The sequence below is a fragment of the Phascolarctos cinereus genome, unplaced genomic scaffold (genome assembly GCF_003287225.1).
Source record: "Phascolarctos cinereus isolate Bilbo 61053 unplaced genomic scaffold, phaCin_HiC Scaffold_2;HRSCAF=192, whole genome shotgun sequence".
NCBI lineage: Eukaryota > Metazoa > Chordata > Mammalia > Diprotodontia > Phascolarctidae > Phascolarctos > Phascolarctos cinereus.
The window spans coordinates 203396813-203418681 of NW_027555625.1; the positions used below are offsets into that span (position 1 = coordinate 203396813).

Here is a 21869-nt window from a genome sequence, read left to right on the forward strand (position 1 = left end):
GAGTCTAGTAAATGGGGTTGGAGGGATCATGGAGGACCTTAAATGCTAGAAAGAGGTCATTTGTATTTTATCTAAAAGAGCCACTCAAAGTTTTTGAACCACCTAATTTCATGGTCAGTTCTGTGCCTTAGGATTATTATTTTGGTAACTGAAGATGGATTGGGGACTGTAGACATTAGAAGCAATTAAAATAGTTGGGACAAGAAGGGGATAAATTAAAGTGAGGGTGACATTGTGAATGTTAAGAAAGGGGACAGATGTGAAAGAGGAACTAAAAGGACTTGGCAAGTAATTGAATATAAGGATTGAAGAAAGAAGAAAAGTCTGAGATGTCTCTCAGTTAAGGGTTTGGCAAAGTAAAGGAAAAGTTGAAAAGAGGCAGCTTAAAGTTATATTTTGGTTAACTTTAGGTTCAAGACTGAAGTAAGGTCAGAGTAGGAATGATGGCTTGAACAAACAGGGAATGTTGGGGAGACTGGAGATTGCAGTGAGGATGGGGGGCTTGAGGTTGAGAAATGGAAGGCAGCAGATTACTGCCAGAGGGGGAATTTCGGAGTTTAGGATCACGTAATTCCTACATTTTGACTGCCTCCTCACTGATCTTCATCCACTTGCTTCTTTGGGGCTTTCTTGGAGAAGAAATTAGAAGTAAAGGAGTGTAAAAGACTTGGAGGTGAGTGGGAGAATGATAGTTTAGAGAAAAGAGCTACTCTGAGCTAGAGGGAATTAAGGGCAGCCAGGCGGTGCAGTGGATAGAGCACAGGGCCTGGCTTATGGAAGATTCCTCTTTCTGAGTTCAAATCTGGCCACAGATACTTACAAGCTATGTGACCCCAGGCAAGTCACTTAAAGCTGTTTGCCTCAGTTTCTTCATCTGTAAAATGAGCTGGAAAAGGAAATGACAAACCATTCCTGTGTCTTTGCCAAGAAAACCCCAAATGGGGTCATGAAGAGTCAGACATGACTGAAACACTCAACAAACTTCCTGACTCTGAGCTACCTAGTTGCCCTCACTTCTACATTACTCAAGTACTTTGTACTTCTCAAAAATCCTGTGAAAGGATTAGTTCAAGTATTATGCTCCTTATTTTACAAGTGACTTGTCCAGGGCCAGAGAGTTAGTTAAGTCACTCACACCCAAGTCTTGTTCCTTCTCCTCTTTTCTATGAAAATCTTTTAGGGTTTTGTGGACAACCCTACTGGGTACTGGGAAAGGACAAGCAGAAGAGATGAAATCCATTCTCTGGTAGTAGGAAGGGAAGGGAAGAGGAAGCCCAAGTTATTCATTCAAGGGAGTTATCCCCCTGAATCAGAACAGGCCTACAGTCTGCTTCTTAGAAGACTTAGAAGTCATCTAGATGCTCAAGCCTCCTACAACAATATGCTAGTCCTCCCTGCAACATCTTTGACAAGGTGTTCTCAGGCATCTACATCTACATCCCAGTGCTGATTGTTAGAAAGTTCCAGTGTGGGATAATAGAAAAAACACTGGATTTGGGCATCAGATCCTAGGTCTAGCACTTACTGACTATGCAACCTTAGGCAAGTCACTTAATCCTTCTGACTCAATTTTTTCATCTGTAAAATGGGAACAGTAAGGAACTCGCTATTCTACCTATCTACTTCTATTTTTTTTTTGTATTTTGCTAGTCAATGAGGTTAAGTGACTTGCCCACAGCCACAAAGCTTGTTAGTGTTAAGTGTCTGAGGTCAAATTTGAACTCAGGTCCTCCTGACTCCAGGGCTGGTGCTCTATCCACTGCGCCACCTAGCTGCCCCTCTACTTCTATTTTTCTAGTATTTCAGGAGATGTTGTAAAATCCCAAATCAGGCTCATAAAGAATTTTGACCCAAGGATACAGGGTTGATTATAAGGAAAACCTTTAAGTAACTATATAAATGTAAATTGCTGTTTAGATTTTATGTTCCTATTTCTTCCCACAGCCCAGAACAAATCTGTCTCCTGTCTATAGGACAGCACTTTAAATATGTGAAGACAATGATCATATGAAGGGATTAAATTAGATGATGTCGAAGGTGCCACTCAGGGGCAGTTAGGTGGTACAGTGGGTAGAGTGATAGGCCTGGAATCAGGAAGACTCCTCTTACTAAGTTCAAATCCAGTCTCAGACACTTCCTAGCTGTGTGACCTTGGGCAAGTCACTTAACCCTGTCTGCCTCAGTTTCCTCATCTGTAAAATGAGCTGGAGAAGGAAATGGCAAACCATTCTAGTATCTTTGCCCCCCCAAAAACAAAAAAACAAAAAACCCAAATGGCAAAAAAATTGGAATTGAAGGGATGCCCATCAATTGGGGACTGGCTGAACAAGTTGTGGTATATGAATGTAATGGAATACTATTGTACTATAAGAAATGATGAGCAGGTGGACTTCAGAAAAACTTAGAAAGACTTGTATGGACTGATGCTGAATGAAATGAGCATTATTATACTGTGTATAATAGCCATATTATTCAATGACTGACTTTGATACACTCAGCTCTTTTCAGCAATGCAAGGATGTAAGATAACTTCAAAAGACTCATGATGGAAAATGCTATCCACATCCAGAAAAAGAACCATGGGAGTCTGAATGCAGTTGGAAGCATACTATTTGCTCAACCTTGTCTTTTTTGTTTTGTTTTATTTCTTCTTTTTCCTGGTTCCTCCCATTAGTTTTAATTCTTCTATACATCATGACTAATGTGGAAATATGCTTAATATGAATGTGTAAGTAGAACCTATATCAGATTACACATTCTTTAAACAAAACCCAAATAGGGTTATGAAGAGTTGGACACAACTGAATCTCACCATCAATGGTTATAAAGGTGCCATCTGTCTCTCAAGGGGATTACCATATTTTCAATTCGATTCTACAAACATTTATTAAAACAAGACAATTTTCTGGGTGGAGAAGATGCAAAGTTAAGAGTCCCCAGTAAGTATGAGGACTGGTCCTGTGATTTCTTTTTGTTGTTGTTTGTCCTTTATTTTCTTTCTCTTTTTTTTATTAATTAATTAATTTTTAGTTTTCAACATTCACTTCCATAAGATTTCAAGTTCTAAATTTTCTCCCCCTCCCTCTGCACCTCTCTTCCCAAGATGGTATGCAATCTGATATAGGCTTTACATATACATTCATATTGAACATATTTTCACATTAGTCATGTTGTAAAGAAGGATTAGAACTAATGGGAGGAACCATGAGAAAGAAGAAATAGAGAGAGAGAGAAAGAGAGAGAGAGAGAGCGAGCAAATAGTATGCTTCTATCTGCATTCTAACTCCATGGTCCTTTTTCTGGATGTGGAGAGCATTTTCCATCATGAGTCTTTTGGAGTTGTCTTACATCCTTGCATTCCTGAGAAGAGTTAAGTCTATCCAAGTCAGTCATTGCACAATGTGGCTGTTACTGTGTATAATGTTCTCCTGGTTCTGCTCACTTCACTCAGCATCAGTCCATACAAGTCCTTCCAAGTTTTTCTGAAGTCTGCCTGCTCATCATTTCTTATAGCACAATAGTATTCCATTACATTCATATACCACAACTTGTTCAGCCATTCCCCAATTGATAGGTATCCCCTCAATGTAAATTTCATTAGTAAAGCCAGCTCCCAGTGGGGGAATATCTATATCTCTACCAATGTAGTAGATTAGTACCTTATCTGCAAATTACAATCTTAGAGTTGCCTAGGGTGCAAAGAAATTATATGACTTGCACAAGTCACAGAGCCAGTATGTGTCACAGGTGGATTTGAACTTAGGCCTTCCTGGCTCCCAGGTTAGCTCTCTATCTTTGAGGAGGGGGGAGAGAGCAAACACAACTGGGCTATCAAGGATACTTCTCAGGAGATAGTTCCTGAGCCAGGAGAGGCAGAGAGAAGTAAGAAGGGGGCAATTCCAGGCATTTCTTAAAGACATCCCACCCACTAAGCATTGTCTTCACCTGTCTAAACATTCCCAATTTCCTTAACTTGTCCTCATGGTTTTGTGTTTCCCAGTCCTTCTGATCTTTCTTCTCTGGATAATTTTTAGCCTGTCAATAAAATGCTTACACCCAGAATATAGGCACTGAAGCATGGTTGGACAACATAGCAAAGTACACCAAAAAACAATAACATGCAATAAACCACCGTCATCCTTTTATGCAGTTGTTGTTAAGTAGAAGATTCAGAAAGTAAGAAGTTGGTTGCTATGATTCTGCTTTTCAGTTTTCTTGTTTGGTACCACATCGGAGTGAGTAAAATCCTCAAGATCATAGGACCTTGCATAGGAAAGGACTTCTATACCATCTGTTACAACCTCTTCATTTTATAGAAACATTGGGGTCCAGAGGTTAAATGACCTGCTTAAGGTCACACCAATAAGAAAAAAAGAGGCAGGATTTGAACCCAGGTCTGCTAACACTAAATCCAATGCTCCGTCTACCACATCTTGCCACCCCCTTTGGAACAAACTTCTGATCAAAAATGATGTCCTTTATCCTCTTTTTTTTTTTTTGGTGAGGCAATTGGGGTTAAGTGACTTGCCCAGAGTCACACAGCTAGTGAGTGTTATGTGTCTGAGATCAGATTTGAACTCAGGTCCTCTTGACTCTAGGGCCAGTGCTCTATCCACTGCACCACCTAGCTGCCCCGCAATGACATCCCCCTTCTCTCAACTCTTAGGCATCTTCTCCATGCCCCTTATTTGGCTAGCATCAGATACTTCCTGGTATTATTAGTTATAGAATCAGACAGGATCTTAGAGCTTAAGCTGGAAGAGCTCTCAATAACAATTTTTTAACCTGTTCTGATTCTTTTCTTTTTTTTTTTACTTTTTAGGCCATTGGGGTTAAGTGACTTGCCCAGGGTCACACAGCTAATGTTGTGTTTGGTCTGAGACCGGATTTGAACTCAGGTTGTCCTGACTTCAGGGCCGGTGCTCTATGCACTGCACCACTTAGCTGCCCTTTATCCCCATTCTTGACTGATAAAATTCTGCCTACACTTCAAGGCTCAGATAAAATGTTATTTATTTCCTCTTTTGTTGTTGCCAGTGTATCATATGCCAATATCCAGGATGATGTTTCTCTGAATTTTTTAAAAAAGTTTTTTTTGGGGGGGCAGCTGGGTGGTGAAGTAGATAGAGCTCTGGCCTTGGAGTCAGGAGGACCTGAGTTCAAATATGGCCTCAGACACTTGACACTTACTAGTTGTGTGACCCTGGGAAAGTCACTTAGCCGTATTTGCCTCACCAAAAAAAAAGAAAAAGAAACATTAAGCAATTACTGTACTCAAGAGTACGGAAGGAGATACAAAATACAACACTGTGATTAAGATAAAAAAGTTTTTTTCCCCTCTGGTACAAGTCAACTAGATTGTTTGAGCTGCAAACCATGTCAAAGGCAGCTTTGCTCTATCTCGAGCCATCTTCCCTATGGTAACTTGAATCAGCTCCTCCTTCTCTCCTGGTGGTGAGCTTCAGAGTGGTAAAGAGCCCTGCCCCTAGGGAATTCCCCCTGCCCCCTGTAAAATAGCTTCCACTTCTGGAAGGCGATAGGAGCTGGAAGAGAGGTACAGTCAGTTCAGTGGAGAGCATGGGGAAAGTAGCATATTGCAGGGGAGGCTGCCTCAGGCTTGAAATCAGAGGATCTGGGTTTGACTCCTGACTGCTGCCGACTTCATGGTGATTCTGACATGCTAGTTTCACTCCCTGGGTCTCAGTTCCATTTTCTATAAAATAAGGAAGTCATACATTGCTAAGATCCTCTCAGCTCTTGAGCTCTTGAACTTTTGATTAGGGGCAGCCAGTGGACAGAGTGCTAGACCTAGAGTCAGAAAGGCCTAAGTTCAAATAGAACCTCTGACACTTAGTAGTTGTGTGACCCAGGCTGTCACATAACTTCTGCTTTCCTTACTTACCTGAACCTTCCTGCCAGGGTTGTTATAGGGATCAAATTAGACAGTATTTGTAAAATGCTTAACTTAGTACCTGGCACATACTCAGCCTTTCCTTCCTTCCTTCCTTCCTTCCTTCCTTCCTTCCTTCCTTCCTTCCTTCTTCTTCTTCCTTCTTCCTTCTTCTTCCTTCCTTCTTCCTTCCTTCTCCTTCCTCCCTTCCTCCCTTCCTCCTCTCCTCTTCCTCCTTCCTTCCTTCTTCCTTCCTTCCTTCCTTCCTTCTTCCTCCTCTCCTTCCTCCTCCTCCTCCTTCCTCCTCCTCCTCCTTCTCCTCCTCCTTCCTCCTTCCTCTTCCTCCCTCCTTCCTCCCTTCTCTCCTTCCTTCCTCCTCCTCCTCCTTCCTTCCTCCTTCCTTCTCTTCCTCCCTCCTTCCTTCCTCCTCTCCTTCCTTCCTCCCTTCCTCCCTTCCTTCCTTCCTCCCTCCCTCCCTCCCTCCTTCCTTTTTTTCCCTCACTTTCTAAAAATAATAGTAAATGAATTCTCAATATTTTAGTATAGAGAATCATCATGGTGTAGAAGTCACTGGAGTCAGTAGTCTCTTGGGTTCACGTCCTGGACCTGCACTGTGCCACATTAGATAAATTACAGCCTTTCTGAACTCAATTTCTTTATCTTGAAAGCAAGGGGTATTAATGCTTGCAAAATCCATTTCATAAGGTTATTGGTTGGAAAATGCTTTTAAAATCCTAATATCCTATAGAAATGTGAGTATTTTTGTGGGTTTCCAGTTATGGAAATGATTACATTTTTTTAGAAGGAGGTCTGATTGGGAAGTTAAATTGGAGACTTGGGTAAGAGGCGTTGGAAGGTGCTGTGTTCTGTCAAACACTTCATGAGAGGGAAATAAGACCAGAAAAGAAGGTTATGGCCAGATCCTGGAGGACTTTGAATAGCCAGGAAATTGGACTTGACTTGGTGGGCAATGGGAATGTGCTGGGGCTGAGCTTTTGAGGAGCTTTTGAACAGAGGAGCCGTATGATCCAAATAATGCATTAGGGAGATAAATCTGGCAGAGCCATGTAGATGGAAAGAATGGAGGTGGGGAGGGGAGCCCAGGTCACTGTGGTGTGGAATTCAGGCAGCTAGAGTTTAGCCACCTTGGCAGACTGGTGAGAACGCCATTGGGTTAATGAGCCAAGTTTGTCACATCTCCTAGGGAAGGGAGGGGGGTGCCAGCTTTAGTGCCCTGGATGCCAGGAAATAAAAGCAGAAAGAAAGTGTGAATGGCCAGGGAACAAGATGAATAACAAGCATTTTTCAAACCGTGGGTAACACCCCCCCTCCCTGCCTTGTCCCATGATGCCTCGAGGGTACTTGCCCCAAGTCTGTAGCTATGATGTGGCACCTTCTCTATGACATGGCACCTTCCCTACCTTTCCAGTCTTAGCTCAATCATTCCATTCTCCACAATTCATGTTCCAGGTCAGCTGGACAACTCTGTCCCTTCAGTGGTTCACGCTGTCCCCTATCCCTGAAATTAATCAACAAGTGATTCTTAAGTGCTTACCTTAGTGCCAGGCACTGTGCTACATGTTAGGGACTTAGAAAAAAATAAAAATAAATAACACCTTTTTATATTCTATGGGTGAAATATCCATCCCTATTTTTACCTTTAAAATCTAGCTTAAATGGCATCTCATCCTTGATGCCTTCCTTATAGCCCCCGAATCAGTAAAGTGGACCCCAATTTTACTTGCTCAGGAGGAGGCCGTGGAATAGAAAGTGGAAGGATCACCAATAGTGGACTTGAATTCAAATCTTCAGCTTACAACTTGTGCCTCCGTGGGCAAGTCATTTATTTTAAGACCTTAGTTCCCTTATTTGTAAGATGAATGGATACAACCAGATGTGCTTAAAGGTCCTATCCAATTTGAAATTTATGAACATTCTCCTCTTGCTTCTTGGAACCCAACTTTGCCCTGGGTGAGGCCTTTCGACTGAGTCCAAGTTTGTTTGTTTGTTTGTTTGTTTGTTTGTGAGGCAATTGGGGTTAAATGACTTGCCCAGGGTCACACAGCTAGTAAGTGTCAAGTGTCTGGTCTGAGGGCGGATTAGAACTCAGGTCCTCTTGACTCCAAGGCTGGTGCTCTATCCACTGCGCCACCTAGCTGCCCCTGAGTCCAAGTTTTATAGAACAAATCCTTTCATTACGGGGATTTGTTTTGTGATTTGGATTCAGTCAAAGGGGGGCTGCACTTGAGGACCTAGAGGGCCACATGTGGCCTTGAAGCTGTAGGTTTCCCATTCCCCCCCCCACCCCAGCCCTAATACTTAATCCCACACAACTAAGGTGAATTTATCCCTAGATAATGTGACTAAAGCAATCAAATTATTTTATCAACCTGACAGAAAAGTCATTGATAAGCGTCTGTATAATGAATGACTCACTGTATGTTAAACCGAATGTGTTTGAGGAATGTTTTTGGTGTCTTTTTAAAACTTTTAACTTTTGCATTTAAAGGGTGCAAACTCCTTGGTGGTATTGACCCTGTCTAATTCAAATTGGATCCCCCCCCCAACATAGGACTTGGTACAAAGTAGGTGCTTAAAACATGTCTGTGGTATTATAAAGTCCAATTCAAATGCTACTTCTTCCAAGGAGGCTTCCCAGATGCCCTCATTCATCTAAGTGTTGTTCCTGGTAATATGTTAGATAGCACTTTATCATATTATAATGCACTCATCATGTAATATTATTTAGTTATCTGTGTCTATGTCATATTTCATGGTAAACTCATGAAGTCAAGGACCGTGTCTTATCTAAATCAGGGATTCTTAGCCTTGTTCTCTGCCATGGCTTCCTTTGGCAGTCTGGTAAAGCCTGGATCCCCTTTTTGGAATAATATTTTTAAATGCATAAAGAAAATTGTTAAGAAAACCAGTTATACTGAAATAACATTTATTAACGTGTTAATCTCATGTCAAGAATGCCTGATCTAAACTGTTTCCTAAACTGCCTAGCACAGTACTCTGCAAAACACTAAATAATGCTTGTTGACTGATTGAATATGACCATTTTGTAGCTGAGATCTCTTGTTTTCAATGTGTATGTGTTACATATGTGGCACATGTGCCTGTATGCCAGAAAGCTTAAGTGAAGGAACAGGAGCTCAGATAGGACTGTGATGTGCCTTTCCATTAAGCTCACAGCTTTTTGCTTTTGTGTTTCAGGGGAAATCTCTTCACTCGAACATTAGCTGATATTGTGAACAAAGAAGATTTTGTGCTGGATTCAGAGTATCTCATCACTCTCCTGGTGATAGTCCAAAGTAAGAGCATTGTTAAGTGACCTCAGTGTTGAGTGTTCTCGGTTCCTCTTTGGGGGATTTCTCTTTGACTAATGGGCTGAGGGAACCAAGGGAAAGCTCTTTGACTGCTGCAAGGTCTCAAGGATGTAAAGCTGAACCAGAAGAGACATCTGAGAGGGTCGGGTAGTGTGAGAAATAATTCCTTTGAACCCCTGCTCTATTCCAATCGTTATTAATCTATTTGATATGATTCCATAGGGGTAATGATTATAAATTCTGTATATTAGACCCCAGAGCTTTGAGTTGCAGATTGTAAGTTCATTTGCTTAATCATAGGATGCCAACTAGTTTTTTCTTGTTATGGTGACCAAGCCCAGTGTGGTGGAGGTGACTCAATGACATGGAAAGTCCCCAAACTTATTTTTGTACCTCCAGACCATTTTCTCTTGTCCAACATGAGCAGGTAACCATCTTACAACCACTTAGTGGAGAATGCCTCGTGTCTCGCCCAACTCGAGACCCTCCTGCTGACATACTATTTCTAGCTGATGCGTCAATTTTGGGCCCGTGAAGCAGTAGCTATCAACCAATGGGATTCTGTACTTTGTATAGCTTGATTAGAATGCTCGGGTATCAGATCTGGTGTCAAACCTTATACAAATAAAGCCCTGGAAGAAGAGGGCATCTCAGATCATAAGGAAGATCTGAGGTCCACTTCATTAGAGGGGACCATGGATCCTTTAATAAAGTGTCATTAGCTCAGAGCTCTGCCTCAGTCTGTTTTATTGTAGTTTGGACAGTTTTAATCCCCACCTTAGGAAGCTTCTGGCAGGGATGACCTGTGTCAGGCAGGAGCCTCCCATCCCAGTTGCCTAAGGACCTCATGGGCTCTCCCAGAGAAAGTTGTGGCTCTTACACTTAATAGTTATAAGGCATTGGGGAAGTCAGTTGTCCTCTCAAGACTATAGGTCTTCATCTTTCAAATGGAGATAATAACAAACTTACTTCACAGGGTTCTTGTGAGGAAGGAAAGTGCTCTTGTGGACTTTAATAAATAACACTTTACAACGTACTTTATTGTTGCTTTTGCTGTTGCTAACAAGTTCTTTTCTGTTGTTTGAAGGCCAAACTATTCACAGTGGCAAAAAAGATACGAATCTCTCTCAGACATGGTGGTACCTCGATCAACCAAGTAAGTAAAGCTCTTGAACTAGGTCCCTTTTCCAGTGGATTTTGCACTTCTTGTGTTTAGAAATGGCATTTTCTGCAAGGAGAGACTGTTACAGTCTGTGTTTCAGAATGTGTAGTGAATTGAAGAGGCAAGGTGTGGCACTCATGGGAGCACTGTGGTCATGAACTTTGGTCCTAGGCTCACCTCTGCAGAAACAGAGAGTTGTTTCTCCTGTGCAACCTTGAGTAAATCACCCCTCTTCTCTGGGATTCCCTCCTCTGTAAAACGTGAGGGAAATTGGACTGAATCAGAGAGGAAGAATTGTTTTTCATTAGAAGGCTAAGTCACTCTACCGACTTACCATGAAACCACAGACTCTCTTTGACAATGGAAATTTTATGCATAATATATAGAAATGGATTCTATATGTGATGCAGATGTACAAAAGATTCCTTCCATACTTCCAGGAACTATAATTGTTTTGGTTTGGGCAATCTTTCTGCCAGTGCTGGCCATAGTCCCTCCAGACCCTAGAATATGCTTTTTGAGTTGCTCTGACAAGGGGGAATATAATTCACTTGATGATCCTCTTTGCTCTTAGATGAATTGAACTTAGGTGACAGGCATGCTGTCCATTGCTGGGCTGTTGTTATTTGAAACCCTTTTAACTTGTGCTTTCCTGGCATAGCCTTTGTGAAACCACGGTCACCTCTATATCATGATCAATCACCTCTAATTATTATGGGAAGATAGATTTAAAAAAGATGTGGATGGTCCTTGTCCTTGGTGAGCTCACAGTCTATTTCATAGGTAGGGCAAGACAAATTTACCTGTAATACAAGGTAGAAGAATGGTTTTCCTGAGTCCAGTGGGACCAGAAGAAGAAGGAATTCCCTAGGGGCTTCTAAGACCCCCAGTCTTAGAATATATTCTGAGTACCATGTTAAAATGGTGTTTGAAATGGGTCTTGGAAGATGAGTAACATTAATACTTAACCAAAATTAAAAAATATATATAAATAATAATGAGAAAGCAAACATAGTTAAGTTTGCTTGTTGTGAACTAAGAACTTGCTGTTAGCTTCCAGATGAAAGCCACAGAATCCTAGATTTAGAGGCAGATGGGTTCTGCTTGGAATAGTGGATAGAGTGCTCAATCTGGGGTCAGGAAGATGAGTTTAAAACCTGCCTTAGATACTTAGTAGCTGTGGGACCTTGGGACTAAACCTCTGCCACTTGTCATTAAACCTGCCACTCTCAGTTTCCTCTTCTGTAAAATGGGGATAATAATAGCACTGATCTCAAGTATTATTGTGAAGATAAAATGAGATAATGTATGTAAAATGTTTTGCAACCTTAATGCATTCTATACATGTATCATTATCATCTCAGCCATCATTTAATCAAGCCCTCATTTTAAAAATAAAGACTTATGGCCCATTGGAGCTAAGTGACTCAACTATGGTTGCACAGAATTAAAACACAGTTATTCTGACTCCAGAAGTGTGAAGATGTCAATTCACAAGACTCATCTTGGTGTGGAGGTGATCTTGGGTTCTCAAAGGCTCTGGCAGAGTTTACCAAGCTGCAAATGCTTCAGGTGCAAGGCTAGTGATGATCTCTATGTTTGTCGTCTGAGTTTTTTTTTTCCTTCCAGTTTTTTTTTCCTTCTTCCAGTTTTTTTTTCTTTTTTAGGCAATTAGGGTTAAGTGACTTGCCCAGGGTCACACAGCTATTAAGTGTCAAGTGTTTGGTCTGAGACCAGATTTGAACTTAGGTCCTCCTGACTGCAGGCCCGGTGCTCTATCCACTGCACCACCTCGCTGCCCCCCATAGTCTTTTAAACTAGCTAAGTTCATCGTGCTTCTCATCTGGTTGTCCCCAGTGGGTTTATCAAGTAGAAAAAATACTTACACTGATGAAATCACTGATCTTTTAGGTACTGAAGTAATCTAGAAATAAGTATCGTCCTTCTAACTTGTTAAGATCTTGCTGAATCCAAATTCTATCATCCAATGTCTTAAGTCTTCCACCCAACTTCCTGTCAAGTGCAGACATACCCTCTGGGCTTTCACTCACAAAGCCAGGGTTCAAATCCAGTTCTCCTAACTCCTAGTCTAGCACACTGTCCTCTTCAAAAGGACCAACCTTTAGACCACATATGGAGTATCCTCAGGTGTCATTAGCAATCCCTGAAACCTCTTAGCTGAAACAGTCTAGTTAGGAGAATCCAAAAGCTGGCAGAGTCAAGACTACCGTGTCAGAATATGGAAATTCCTTGTATTCCCAGCTCTTATAGCTTTCAAATGCATGGATCCTCACTTGTAACGTTTCTGAGGTGTTAAACAGAAGGAAAAGTAGGATGTCCTATCCTGGAGAAGAACAGTGAGTTTTAGTCTGAGCACAGTTACGAGTGGGGTCTTCTCCTCCACAGACTGATTGCTGAGGATGACGAGGGAGGCCTCTTTACAGTCACCATGTTTCGGAAGGTGATCAATGATTTCAAAGCCAAAGCCAAAGAAAACAAGTAAGGATTTGGGGTTTCTGCTTTATTTATTTACTTATCCACCCACCCATTTTTTAATATGTCTACTTAGTTTTATTCACATATATTTTTTTTCTTTTTGAAATTTGAAGCTGAAAGCTCAAAAATATCCTAACTATAAACTTGCCCTTTAGTTAATGGCAAAGTCAGGATTTGAACCCTTTTCCCCAGGCTGCTGGTCTGCTAGAACTTTCTTCTTCCTACATATTTAATAATTAGCTAACATATTGCTTCTTTTAAAAAATATTTTATTTTTTCCCCAATTACATGTTAAAACAATTTTTAACATTTTTTTTAAGTTTTGTGTTCCAAATTCTATGTCTCCCTGTCTTTTTCCTCCCCTCTCCCTGGGACGGTAAGCAGTCAGATATAGGTTATATATTTACAATCACATAAAACATTTCCACATTACTTCTTTTAAGGTTCATTGTCCGTGAATTTTTCTATGATGAAAAAGAAATTAAAACTGAAAGGGAAGAGATGAGTAAATTGCTGTCTGAAAAGAAGCAACAGTATGTAAGTATTTGAGCCAGGTGAATTCGTACTGAATTTCCAAACTTTCTGCCCCACCCTTTGGTTATCCCTTTACCAGGGCAGATGTTTTAGCTAGAAGAGGCCCTTTGTTTGAAGCTTGGAAGTTTCCCCGATTTAGTCTCCAACTGTTTAAGAGAGAGATCTTGGGGAAGCCTGTCGTCTCTTAATTCTCACCTACTTCCACCAGGTAGGATCATCTGACCTCATAGGAGCTTTCTGCCAGGTGCTGTAGGAAAGCGGCCACAGGCATTGAGATGAACATGAGCTCAGTTTCCCGTTGAAAGAGATCTTAGGGTGCCCTCACACTGAGGCACAACAATTCAGAGGTTCATTGGTCAGAGGGACCAACGCAACTCTCTGTTGATGGCAATAAGGCAGCTATGCTGAAGGGAGTGGTGCTTGGTGTCTGGATGTACCAAACAACTACCTCATGTCTTTATGTACTCATGTTTTTGGCAAGGCATCTGCCTCAAAATGTATCCTCCAGCAATAGTATCATGTGAGCTTTATACTGTGTGAAGGAAGCTTAGCTTAGTATATAATGAAAGTAACAGACTTTCCATTTTTGTTTTTATTATTTTTTTTTTTTTAGTGAGGCAATTGGGGTTAAGTGACTTGCCTAGAGTCACACAGCTAGGAAGTATTATGTGTCTGAGGTCACATTTGAACTCAGGTCCTCCTGACTCCAAGGCCGGAGCTTATCCACTGCATCACCTAGCTGCCCCCAGACTTTCCATTTTTAAAGACGATCTGCATGGCCTTTGGGCAAATCATTATTTCTTTCTGTACCCTAGTTTGCTCCTCTGTAAAGTGGGCTTAAAACATACGCAACCCCACCCAAATCATAGTCAGGTTTTCAGAAGCCAGAAGAACTATGTCCCCTATTGCTCCTTTTCCTCAGAGAGTACAGTGAATCTTTTATTACCATGCTTACCATCAAGGGTTCTGGTTCTGAGGTCCTGTGAATCTCCACTGATTTTCAGGACTGGTCATGAAAACGGAGAGCGAGTCCAAAAAGCCCCTTTGCTTTCTTTGGGGGGGCGGGGAAGGCTTTATGCAAATCAACACAAAATTTGTTAAAAGCATGTCATCCTTACTGCTGAAGTTAGAAAAATAAGTTTATTCTAAAGGCAGTTGAAGTTTTAGAAGTGTTATTTGTATGGAAGAGTATTTGTTAATATATTATCCTATGTTCTGTTTTTTGGCCAAAGTTTGATGTCAGATGTTTAGATAACTCATAGAATCCTGAATATGCTGCAATTCAGGCTTTGAATAACCCTTTTCCATGTGTATTGGGAAAAAGCAAAAAACATAGTAAACGATCACTACTGTAAACAGATTACCTGGCACCTCCATGAACTGGAATTTTGTGACTGCCCCTACTTTTAGCAGTAAGAGATATATGACAAGAAAGAAAAGATGTCAGAGATTTAGACATAAAAAACTTCAAACCTCTGGCCTAGGTCTGGTGTTCAGTCACCCACAACTTTCATATTGTCTTGAACAATAACAGATGACGTTCCATTCAGTACAGTGGCCCTGAACTCCCCGAGTATCCTCAGACATCAAAGAATCAGTCAATTCTGGTCACTGGACTTGACTTTATTGAGGCAGGTCTCAGTGGGACTTTGCCAAATAAGACTAAGTAAGAGCTAGAACACAGGTTTTATTTTTTTTTAGTTGGGAAAGAGGGAAGAGTGGGAGTAGATGATTTCTGAGGCTCCTTTCACTGCTAAGTCTACGATTCTATTAACCTTGAGCTAACTAGAAAATCTTGTTACCCAGAACTACCTCTCTCATCAATTCCCTGAGCATTCCTGTTTATCCACATTTTTTAAAGAATAAAAATTAAACGGGCAGCTAGGTGGTGCAATGGATAGAGGTCCTGGAGTCAGGAGGACCTGAGTTCAAATCCCTCCTCAGACACTTGCCATTTCCTAGCTGTGTGACCCTGAGCAAGTCACTTAACCCCATTGCCTAACCCCCCCGCCAATACTTATATGTGTGTGTGTGTGTGTGTGTGTGTGTGTATACATATATGTAGCTACGTGATGCAGTAGAGAGAGCTCTGGCCTTGGAGTCAGGAGATCCTGAGTTCAAATCCAGCCTCGGACACTTGACACTGTGTGACCCTGGGCAAGTCACTTAACCCCAACTGCCTCACCAAAAAGCCAAAAAAAAGAATAAAAATTAAAGCACTACTTCTCTCCCCAGGTACCCCCCACCCCCAATCAAAGGACCAATACATCATCCCTTCCTGACTCGAAGCCAGCTATCTTTTCTAATGCTTTACCTGTGAATTTTATCTAATTTCCAGGACCTGGACTATCTAAGAGTCATTTTTATTTCCAGGGAAACTTTTTAGAAGGCTGTGCTAAGCAGGAGGGATAAAGTGGGGCTCTTGGCACTACCCTCCGTATCATCACAAGCCAACCTGAGACCACCCCGTTTATCAGTGTGTTATACAAGAACATCACACCTGCCATGTGGGTTATCAGATTGCTGGTCTAGAATTTTACATGGTATTCCACTTCTGTACATCTCCATCCTCCCCCCTCCCCCGCCCCAGGGAGTGTGGCCAAGGTTTCTTTAAGAAGGGAAATGGAGCTCTGTAACAGGCATCCAACTTTTAAACATTTAATAGCTCTCAACCTTCTCATCTTATTATATGGGGAAAGTAGCATACTGCCCACTAACCTTTCAGTGGGGGTAGAGGTAGGGGTAGAGTGAGTTTGGGGTGTTTTACAGTGTTGGGTTTAGAAACTATTTTCTGTCTTAATCCATTTTAAATTGATTATATTATACATTAAGAATTAGTCATTTCATCCTTTTATTCTTTTTAGTTTTTTAAAATTTTTATTTTATTTTAATTTTTAAAATTTTATTTATTTTTTTCCTTCTTTTATTCTTGACCAAGGAGAAAAAAGCTTTATTTCTGCTTTCATTGTGCTCCTTCATTTCAGTCAGTGTTTAAAGAGACAAGATGAAATCTCAGATCTACAAATTCAATCCTGATATTTCCTGAGCTACAGTCCAGTACCAGCAACTGTCTATTCATCATCTTCTAGTCTTTTTTCACTTAACACCCCCTCCACACATTCTACAGCATAGTTTTGCTGGTCTTGCAATTTCTCAGGACTCTCCATCTCCCATCTTCATGCCTTTACATTGGCTGTCTCATGACTGGAAAGTTCTACCCCCTCACCTCTATTTCCATGACTTCCTTCAAGATTCAGGGAGGGCTTGGACCATTCCACTAACTTTTTGTGTTGCTCTATGAGGGAAAACACAAAATATAGGCAAAGGCTGTATATATTCCAAGCGTAGTATGTGATCTTAATCCCTCTTTCAGCAATTGGCTTTGGTCCTGGAATTGTGGGCATGGAAATGCACCAGGGCAGGCACAGGCCATTTTCAGTTTCCCCAGGTTAGATGACAGATCTAACTTGTACACTTAATCTCTAGGATTGATGTTAAATTTCATCATTCACTTGCTTGCTTTTAGATGCTTTTCATTGATTTAATGTTAGTTTGTGTTCTGATGCATGTTTGCTGAAAGATTAATAAATCATTTCTATGCTTATAGCAAACTTCACGTGTTGCTCTTAAAAAGAGATCATCTACCTTCCCGGATCACATGGTTAAGGTAACCCCGATAGGGAACCCTGGTAGGCCCACTACGGGGCAGACGGAGAAAGAAAAAGAGAGTGAGGGCGAGGGTGAGGTAAGCAATTCTGCGTGGGGAGCTTTTCTATTCCCTCTCCAGGCTTCGAGGTCTTTAACTTTTGATAAAATGAATTTCTTCCCACCATTTTCATCATCTGGTGTGGCTTTCACTAGACCTCAAATTAATAAAAGTGATGAAAAAGGGGACCCTTCCCTTGCCAATCATGCCTTTTCCTAATCTATAGGACTTTTTGTTAACTGCTGCCTCTTCCCCCTAATACCTAAATGAATGTGCTTCTTGGTCAGGTGGGCTAGGTTATCCCAGGATTCTGAGTGGATGGAGCTGATTGGGAGACATGAGTCCTTGGCTTTTTGACGGGTTCTGCCACTAACTCATCTGGATATTGGGCAGATCATCTATGCTCTCTTGGTTTCTCCATCTGTACAAATGAAGAGAATGGTACTCAACCACCTACCAACCTATCTTGAGGTGTTGGGGAGGATTCATGCACTATGGTCTTTGAAGTGCTTTTAAGATTCCTGAGAAGAATCTGTAGCTTGTGCTGATTATCATCAGTTTTGTCACTATCTACATCAAGAGAAGCACTATTGAAAGTTTTGCCACTATCTACATCAAGGGTAGCACTATTGAAATCCGCGCATTTCCCCTGCCAAGCAAGGCTGGGGCTTTAAGCTGGTCTGAAATCTAGTCTTGGAATGTTGGTAGAGCACTTAGCACTGTTGACATTACAGCTTGCAATGAAAACCGTAAAGGATCCCAAGTTGGAAATTGTTGTCAGACAGAAGCCTGAAATCTGCCTGGTATCAGAACTTACGTTTAAGGTGGGCTCGCTAGTTTTCCCAGACACTGGTATAGATGGTATGCATGTGCTGGGTGGCTGACCTGCTAATTTCCTTCAACTCTACTTAATGGAGTCTGGAGAATTTGATGTCAATCAGCCCCCATAATATATTTGGGACTGGTTTATCTTTCTGGAAGGCGGACTTCTGGGTGGCTTCTCCACCTTTTCAGCTTTTGCAAGCTTCTGGTTCTTATCAACATCAATGTTCTGTCATAATGAAAAGTTTCTTTTTAACATTCTGTGTCTGGAGGTAGAAGAGAAAGGTGACAACCTGATTTCTTTTCAAGGGTCCCCTTTTGCGCTGGCTCAAAGTAAACTTCAGTGAAGCTTTTATTGCCTGGATTCACTTAAAGGCTTTGAGAGTCTTTGTTGAATCTGTGCTAAGGTAAGTGAACCCAGACCACATGTCTAGAAATACCATTTTTCTTAAGGCAGCTAGGTGGCACCTGGTCTAGAATTAAGAAGACAGTTCAAATTTGTGACCCAGGGCAAATTCCTTCACTTCTATTTGCAAAATGAGTATAATAGCACCTTTCCCCTAAGGTTATTAAGAGGAGACAGATGAGGCATTTGTGATGTGGTTATCCTGGTACATGTTAGATGCTATATAAATGCTAGCCATTGATTAACATTTTATTTTTAATTAATATTTTGCATAGTATTTTTAGGTAGTATTAATTAGTATAACTAGTATTCTTCAACTACTTTGTCTTATTGATGATGATGACTGGACCTGGACTCAGAAGAGTTAGGGTTCAAGTCCCAGATCTGACACTGTGTGTGACTACAGGCAGCTCACTTTAGCTTAGAACATCAGTTTATTCATCTATAAAATGGAGATGACATCTACCTTATCTTCTTAGGGTCACAAGGAAAACACTGCAAATTTTTAAGACTAAAGGAATATTGTTACTGTTATGTGGCTGAGATTTTATGGAATTTTAGAGGGGACTGTCGAACAAATTACATAGGCCTGTATCATCTGTATAGGTAATACAGCCTCCCACCTGTGTTATGTGGGGGCACGGGCACTGGGTAGAGATTGTAAGACTGTTAAATACTGGTAATAGGTACACTCTTGCAGCAGAATGAGAACATTTCTGTCCAGTCTCTTCACAGACGTGAAGAACAGGGCAATACTAGATGCATATTAAAACCGGTAAAACAATAATCCCCTGGGCAGCTGGGTGGTGCAGTGGATAGAGCACCAGCCCTGGATTCAGGAGGACCTGAGTTCAAATCTGGCCTCCGACACATAACACTTACTAGCTGTGTGACCCTGGGCAAGTCACTTAACCCACTGCCTAGCCCCCCCACCAAACAACAACAATATTCCTGGAGAAATCTCCATCGAAGAGATGGATGTGACAGGAGGAGGGAAAAGCCAAAAGGCTGCATGAAAAAGCCTATGTTGCAACCAAGGACCACTATAGAGGGGAGTGGTGAGGATGGAGAAGACAGGAGAGAGGAGGGAAGAGGAGAAGGACAGAAGAAAGAGTATAGAGGAGAGAGAGGGAAATGGAGGGGAGGGGACAGGAGAGGGAGCAGCGAGGAGGAAAAGAGGGTGGTAGGATAGAGGAGAGAGAGGGGAGGGAAGGTCTACCCCATGATCCTATTTGCTTTGAATGAAAAGGTAACAAAAATAACTTTCAAAATCCAAGTTTCTCTATATTTGGAGGTGGTGCCTATTTGCTATCAAAATTTTCCCCTTCTATGCTGACATATTCCTGTGGGTCTCTACCTTTCAGAGGCTGCCAACTTTTTAAGGGAGAACAGGATTTTGAGAAATGTTCCAAGATAGTAACTTCTTGGTGAGCCACCCCAGCTGGTGGCAGATTTTATATCTCTGAAGGTCTTTGTTTAATAGAGTTGAGGTTTAAGAAGTAGGATGGATTGAAGGAAGTGTTGCCTTCTCTTAGGGAAGAACAAAACAAAACATGGCTAATTATTATTTCACTTTCCTTTCCCAAAAGATCCCTCCCAGAGAGCCATCCTTTACAACAAAGAATAAGAAAAATAATTCAGCGGAACAAACATGCCAAGTCTATATGAATATGTAGTTTCCCACAATTGCTCCCCATCTCTACAACTTTAGCACAACTAATCATGTATTAGATATCTACTATGTACCAGGTGCTATGGTTACAGATAAAAAAGAAATAGTCTTTGCCCTCAAGGGCCATCTATGTTACCTGGAGGATACACATGAAAATAGGTAATATAAAGTGATATTTTTTTGGGGGGGAAGAAGGCACAAAGAATGTTAATTAGCTAATTGGCTAATTATCACCAGGGAGAATATTGCAACAGAAGACCAGAAAAAACATGAGGCTTTAGGGGGTTATGCTTTCATAAACCTAAAGTTCTCACCTCCAATGTTTTTAGCACCTAATGACATGAGTCAACAAATAGTCAAACTCATTTTTGCTCCAGTTTTATACATAGGGAAACTCCAGTGAATCTCTCCTTGCCACATGTATAATTTGGAATGTCTTGATGTAAAGTCTTTTAATTTCTAAGGGGTATAGGGTGTATTCAGAGATTAGTACCTCCGGTATGAGGGCTGCTCTCCACCTTTGGTGTCCACCTGATCCACCTCTCACCTGTGGCTCCAAGAAGCTGTAGCATGCATAGCAGCTATACCCCAGTAAACAGTTTTGGCCTGATAGGCTTAACCAGGTCAAGGGGTCTCAAAACCGTTGGTGAGTTAGGGAGCTGTCTACCCCAAGAATATGAAGACTTCCTCTGGTGGAATGGGTGGATAAAAACAATTTGTGGGCCAAAAAGGGAAAAATTTTACTTTTAACGGTCAGTTCTGACAACAGAATGACTACAAAAATGGCATTTGAGTCCAAGAACCATTGGGCCCCCTGACAGCCTTTTTTTTTTTTTTAACAAAACAAAAACCAACGACCATAAGAGTATTTTACTCTTTTATAGCTTGGTATAAATGCTCATTTCTTTAGGATACATCTTTTGTTCAGGAACAACTTCCATTTTTAGCCAGCATTTACTTTTTAGAGTAAGTTGATTCTAAAGGCTCCTGAGGTTCTTTTTTTCTACCTTCCCATTCTTACACTAGTAACTTTAGAAGGTACTAGTCATACACTCACCCCAGAGCTCAAGTAAACAACGTCCTTCATGTGCCAGAATTCTGACACCTCTATCCTTTATTTTTTTGGGTTGGGGGCGGGAGGGAGAAGCAGCAATTGGGCTTGTGACTTGCCTAGAGTCACATAGTGTCTAAGACCAAATCTGAACTCAGGTCCTCCTGACTCCAGGGCCTGGTACTCTATCCACTGCGCCACCTAACTGTTGGACATCACTGATGTTTAGAGTGATGCTTGTAGCCTATAGTCTTATAGACTATTATATTCAATGTCAGCAACTTTTGTCTATTAGAAACAGTACTATGGTAAACTGGGACTAATGTATTTTAAATGTCAAGCAGCAAACTAGTAATGTCTACTTATTTGAGGTTTTACTGTATATCTTAAGATGGTCTTGATCTTTACCCTTTGAGTCAATAATGTTCTATACATTTGAAAAAGGTATGGACTACCCGTGAATTTTCAGGCAGTGCTTTTACAACCCCACAAGAAGGCCACAAAACGTTTAAGAGAAGTTCTAAACTCAGTCTTCAAACACCTGGATGAAGTAGCAGCAGCAAGTATACTGGATGTATGTATATCACCTATGACAAGAAATAATTGTATTTTATTTCCATTATAAAAGTGTGTGTGTGTGTAGGAAATAAATCAATGTGAAGGATGGCAGGAAGAATTAGTTTCAATATCTAGAGATAAGTTCTTGTCAAGTGTTAGATTTAGAGCTGAGCAGTGTTTTCAAAGGCTGAAACATGGAAAATAAAACTGGTGAAACTTAAAAAAAAACCAGCTTGCTCT

General features: G+C 41.1%; 1 protein-coding gene across 1 annotated transcript in view; it reads left to right on the top strand.

Moving 5' to 3' along the window:
• ATP6V1C2 (ATPase H+ transporting V1 subunit C2) overlaps positions 1 to 21869 on the top strand; it is a 67276-nt gene that overhangs the window by 45171 nt on the left and 236 nt on the right. Inside the window, 7 exon segments of the mRNA XM_020992633.2 lie at positions 9110 to 9232; positions 10310 to 10378; positions 12791 to 12883; positions 13324 to 13417; positions 17022 to 17159; positions 18252 to 18349; positions 21516 to 21645. Of these exon segments, the coding sequence (XP_020848292.1) occupies positions 9110 to 9232; positions 10310 to 10378; positions 12791 to 12883; positions 13324 to 13417; positions 17022 to 17159; positions 18252 to 18349; positions 21516 to 21645 (745 nt within the window).